General features: G+C 40.6%; 1 protein-coding gene and 1 pseudogene across 3 annotated transcripts in view; both read left to right on the top strand.

The window, feature by feature from the left end:
* Positions 1–529: 529 nt before the first annotated feature.
* The window catches only part of LOC140530241 (cytochrome P450 2J2-like), a 51,972-nt gene continuing 46,501 nt past the window's right edge, over positions 530–6,000 (top strand). For 2 of the 3 annotated variants that reach the window (XM_072649675.1, XM_072649674.1), the window contains exons 1-2: positions 530–982; positions 3,167–3,329. In XM_072649675.1, the coding sequence (XP_072505776.1) occupies positions 770–982; positions 3,167–3,329 (376 nt within the window). In that variant the 5' untranslated portion in view covers positions 530–769. The remainder of the gene's footprint in view (positions 983–3,166; positions 3,330–6,000) is intronic. The other variant, XM_072649676.1, reaches the window with a different exon arrangement.
* On the top strand, positions 4,874–5,753 carry LOC140530243 (ras-related protein Rab-28 pseudogene; annotated as a pseudogene).

Genomic DNA, 6,000 nt, shown 5'->3' with positions numbered 1-6,000 from the left:
TTTGCTCCAATTATACTGGAATTTTTTTCAATCCTATGGGAATTTTATACTAACTATTCCAATATATTTTAAATGATTTCCTCCCATTGAAGTTCACAGACCCACGGAAATCTATCTACATACTCCTGGGGATCCATGGACCTCCGGTGCAGAACCCCTCTATTTCAGTTCTCAACCCCATTGGGAGGCAGTTTTTAAAAGGTAGAAGAGTATTGACTTGAAGTCAGCTGAGCCAGGTTCCAATGAAGACTCTGAAACTCACAAAGAACTGTGGGACCTTGTCAGTTTCCTGACCTCCCTGGACGTCAGCTTTCTGCTCTCTTAAACAAGGGCATGAGTCACTTCCTGCCTCACCAATTTGGCCCTGTGATTACGGGCCCTTAGGGTGCGTCTGTCTGTATGTGGGGACTTCCCAGGCCGCTCTGGCCACACTGTCTCTCTGATTCTCAGGAGACAAACCAAGTCTTCTTTTCAGGGCAGAATATTGTAGTGGTGAGGCATGTTTAGTACCAGGATGTAGGCCCTGACAGAGGGCAGAGGGCTGGGACACAGAGGGGAGGCTGGCACTCCCTGGAGCTCTCACTGCCTGGCCTATAAAGTCAGCCTGGGAAGCAGCTCCACAGAGAAAAACACAGCTCAAGCTTTGTCCCTCACATGATCACTGTTCCTGGTGGCCCCACAGTTGCTGTTGTTGCTGTTTGAAGAGGAAGAAAAAGAGGAAGAGGGAGAAGCTTGCCTTATCTGGCCTTGTTGCCAGAGCTGGGGAAAGATGCAGCTCTCTCTGGGAACAGTGCTCCCTTCTCTTTGGGAAAGAGCCCCCCTGCAGACCCTCCTTCTCCTCTGTGCCATTCTCTTGATCCTGGCACAGTATCTTGAGAGGAGGAGACGGCATCTCAACTACCCCCCTGGTCCTCCTGGGCTGCCTATATTGGGCAACTTCTTCCAGATGGATTCTAAAAATCCCCAAATCAACATGCAGAAGGTAAGGAGTGAGATGGGAGGGCAAGAATCCACTAGTGGTGAGGGGAGGAATGGGAACTGGAACCCTGGAATGTGCTGGATTGGGCAGCCACAAGCCTGGGTGTCCATCCCTGCTATAGCCCTACCTGGGAAACAGCCTCATGAAATGAAAAGTACACCTGATTTGGGGCTTAGAGGGCCTGAGTTGACATAGAAAGACACAGAGAGAAACAAAGACAGATAGAGAGGGGGGCAGGGTTAAGGATCCATGGTCAGTGATTCTGATCTTAAGACTCTGGACAAGACATGTCATGTCTCTGACATTCACTTGCCTTATTGGTCAGTTATGGGTGTTGTTAAAAGCATATTGACAACATTCTGGTAGAGTTCTTTCCAATTAAGTTCATATTAGGTAGAGTCTGCTCAATCCTTACATAAGAAGCGTTTCTCCTTTTTTGTGTCCTGGATCCTTCTGGAAGTCACTCTGGTGAAATCAATGGCCACTCCCTCAGAATCATAGTTTTAAATGAGGAAAATAAGACTATAAAGAAAACCAGTTATAACAAAATACAGTTATCAAAATTCAAAGAAAGAAAACCAAGTTGCCAAGAACCAGATCTTTTTCAGAGTAAGTATAGTTGCGAAATTGTTTGTTTAATTTTTTTTATAATTAGTGTGAGACTTTACATTTATGCCTTTTAAATTGCACTTTATTGCATTCAGCCCAACCATAGGCCATCAAAACTTTTTGGGTTGACTCCATCACCTAGCTTCCATTCCCAACTTAGTGTTGACTGAAAATCAGATGAGCAGCCCATCTGTGCCATTGAAAACACGTTAGACAGCCCATGGCCAAGCCCAGATCCAGGAGACCTTCTACCTGAGGCATTCAAATGTTAAGTGCTTTGTGAAGTCACACATCTGCCATGTGTCAAGGGTGAAAGGTGAACCCAGGTCTTTATGATACTGATGCTGGGTCTCTTCACTATCCCATGTTACCTCTCAGGTAGATGCATATGGCCCTTGCAAATTTGCAGGGAACTTTGCATGTATTATTCCATTGGACATAGCTACTCTATATGTAGAAACTAAATCTTGGAAAAAGGTTCAGTGACTGCTTCCTGAGAGGGGTCAAAGGTAGCATCTGAATACAGTCATAAATCATTATAATAACCAACCCATCACCTCACTTTTTTTCATTTTGAAATCTAATATCCCTGACTCCTGAAAATAGTCATCATATGCTATGAACTTGAGGCTCTCCACTGTCTGAGGTCCTTGAAACAGAAGAATAGCATTCTCTGGCCTTGCTGAGCTGTAACAGTTGTGGTGATGAACTCTCAGGGTATCTGTTACCTGAGGACAAGCCTTGCTAGTTCAGAGAAGCTCATGACCATGTTGGCAGTAGCATTAATTGATTTTTTCCTCTAGTCTCTCTCAAAGACCACCTATTGAGTTTTGAAAGGGTTTTGATGTGTGTCAGTGGGGGAAAGACCCAATCAATTAATGAATCAATCAATTAACAAGCATTTTATAAGTACCTGCTAGGGGCCAGGTAGTATGCTAGATACTGGAGATTAAGAAAACAAAAATAAAACTGCTCCTACCCTCTGAAAGCTTATGTTCTACCTACTCCAATGAACTTACTAATGGTTCAAGTGTTGACCTCTAAGTCTTTTCCAGGTATTAAATTCTGATTTGTTCTTAGTCATATATTCCTAGCCCAACATGCTGCCTTGAATGTGGCAGCCACTCTGGAACCCTCTTCCTCTGAATGTTTTGGAATTCCCAGTTTCAATCAAAGCTCAGCTTCAAGAGACCATCTCCTGTAGGAAGCCTTCCTGATCCCTCCCAGGTGTTAGTATCCCCTGAAATCACTTAGAATTTCCTTTATATATCTTCTGTATTTATTTACATATACACAGGTCATTTCCTTCAAATATCACTTCCTCAAGAACAGGAATTGTTTGGTATTTGTGACTGTCTGTTCACTTCCTAGCACAGCATTTGGAATATGGATGGATGATTCAATCAATGTTTGTTGAACTGAGATGACCTGAATTCAGTGGAATTGAATCAGATTGAATTGAGTAGGCTCCATTGGAATTGATGTTTTACATTGCTAGAATGTTATCTGATAACAGTATAGACAAAACATAGCCTGAAAGACAATAGAAGTTTGCAACTCAAACTGATTCTTTTTCAGCTTGTCAGGAAATATGGAAATGTTTTCTGCATTCATCTGGGCAGTTACAAATTTCTGATAGTAACTGGATTGTCACTGATAAAGGAGGTCCTGGTCAACCAAGACCAGGTGTTTATTGATCGTCCCCAAATGGCTATCAACCACCAAATCTTTAAATCGCTTGGTGAGTTCTTTGAATTTTGATAAATATTTTTAATCTCCAGGATTCTTTGAAAGAGCTTTGACTCCTGTACTTCATCATTCCTCACGAATTCCAACCTGTTATATAGAAGTTTTATGTATAGAAGAAACGTGATAGAAAAATAAATAGGCCTTTGAAGTTTCCTTCCTTCATGCCTGAGAGTGGAGGGGAGAGGAATAGGATAGAGGGGGAGGACAATGAGGATCATGAAGGGTTTCAAATTCAACCCATAGAAGGATGAAGTTAAAGGAGCTTGGATGTTTAACTTAAGGACAAGAAAACTCAGTTACGGGAAGAAGAGAGGTGTGGTGACTGTCTTGGAGTGTTTGAATACTTGGTAATAGAAAATCTGTTAATTTGTTTTTCTTCACCCAAGAACTACCAGCAAAGGATAAGAATTGAAGAGGGGTACAATTTGGCTTGATGATAGGAAAACCTGCCTAACCATGGCAGCTGTCCAAAAATGAAATGGTTTTCCTTCAGAGATGGTAGATTCCCCCTCATTATAGGTCTTTAAAAAAACTGTTCATTATGTTATGTTGGTGTTGTTTGCTGGGTACAAATTATACTGGATGAACTCTGAGATGTTTTCCAGCTTAGAAGTTTTTATGATTCTACCTTTAGGCCTTTGACCCACATGATACTGCAGGTGCCAGCAGTGGCACCTGCATCTGGAGGAATTCAGTAAAATCAAAGTCCAGGGTCAAAATCTTTTTGTTTTGCTTTGTTGTATTTTTTTAATTGTTCTATTTTTAATTCATTGAATAAAAATCCATTTTTTGAAAATAGTACAACAAAATAGGACATGAACTGTTTATCTACCATGCAAAACAATATTTCTTTCAAATATAGAAAAAAATTATTATTTAAATGTCTTTCTATTTTTTCTTCACTCCCCTCTCTAGAGATGACTACTATTAGACAATATTCTCCCTCCCCCTCTGAATCTCTAAAAATCTTTCAAGAACCAATTCACTTAGTTAATTTTTCCATGAAGCTTTCCGTTGTCAACAATAAATTCTCCTCTGTATATCACAATATCAAGGAATTTTGCACTAGTCTTGAAATTATGCATTAATTTATGATAACCAGTGCTTAGTGCAGTGACCAATATATAATTATAATATTTATTGATTGACATTTAGGGAGAAGTTTCTAGCTTACCTTCCCTATAAGAAGAAAATTTTATTTCCCTTAGAGCTCAGCCAGCCTAATACTGCCTGTATCTTTATCATCACATTATGCAAGGCTTTGACCATCTTCAATCCCAAATAAATATTTGTTGGATGAATAAGTGAAAGGACTCAGGGTTGGTACTTTGACATTTGAGAGAATAATGGGATCTCAGAGGCATAAGACCCAAGACTGCCTTGACATGAATTGGAATTCCCTCTCAACATTCTCATCAAATGGTAATTCAGACTCTACTTGAAGACTGCTAAGGATGTGCAGCCCAGAGGAGGTGGGTATCAGGGCCTGAGGGGGGCCCTTAACATGGTGCCCTGCGATAGATTGTTCCCGGATTCCACCAGTAGTTGCTAAAGCCCCCAAGAGGGTGGACTTCCTCCCCAGCTCACTCTCCAGCCAGATGCAGGCCTGTTCCCTGGGTCACCATGTCCGACTCGGAGGAAGAATGTCAGGACAGCAGCTCAAAATGGTCTTGCTGGGTGACAGCACCTCTGGAAAGACCTCCTTAGCTAAGCGATTTGCTCAGGAAGCCTTTGGTAAACAGTACAAACAAACTGTAGGACTCGACTTCTTTTTGAAAAGGATAACATTGCCAGGAAACCTTAATGTTACTCTACAAGTTTGGGATATAAATGGGCAATCAATAGGTGGCAAGATGTTGGATAAATATATCAATGGTGCACAGGGAGTTCTCTTGGTATATGACATTACAAATTACCAAAGATTTCAGAATTTATAAGACTGGTACAATGGTGAAGAAAGTGAAGGAAGAATCAGAAACACAACCATTGGTGGCCTTGGTGGACAATAAAATTAATTTGGAACATATGAGAACACTAAAACATGATAAAGACCTACGATTTTGCCAAGAAAATGTCCTCAGCAGCCATTTTGTGTCAGCAAAGACAGGAGACTATCTTCCTGTGTTTTTAGAGAGTTGCTTCTGAAATTCTTGGGATCAAATTAAACAAGGCAGAAATTGAAGAGTCACAGAAGGTTATGCAGGCAGATACTGTTAACTACGATCAGGAGCCTGTGTCGAAAACTGTGAACCTTTCTAGAAGCTCAATGTGTACTATTCAGGGAACACATCTTTTTCTTTCTTTTTTTTTTTTTTTGTAATGATCAATTTGGCAGGGTGCACACCTTTTACATGAAAGGGCTCAAGGACTGCTAAGAACTTTTAACAGTGGCCATTGCTATAGCACAAAAGAAATAAAACAAAAAAAACCAACCACTACACTACGTGTGTTGCAAAGCAGCAGGCAGTTTCTTGAATTGTCAAGGATTCAGACATTGGACCACACATTTTGAAATCAAAATCTAGAGTCTGTTCTTTGGAATTATGTTGCTTTTTTGGATATAGTGATGTCTATCTATATTCGTTAAGAATGTCTACATATCTTTAACCAATATTTCCATTAATTAGGATGCCTATATTTGAAAACCACCCAAGTCCAAGCAA

This window comes from Notamacropus eugenii, chromosome 2 (genome assembly GCF_028372415.1).
Source record: "Notamacropus eugenii isolate mMacEug1 chromosome 2, mMacEug1.pri_v2, whole genome shotgun sequence".
Lineage (NCBI taxonomy): Eukaryota > Metazoa > Chordata > Mammalia > Diprotodontia > Macropodidae > Notamacropus > Notamacropus eugenii.
This window is presented reverse-complemented; position numbering and strand designations above follow the sequence as displayed.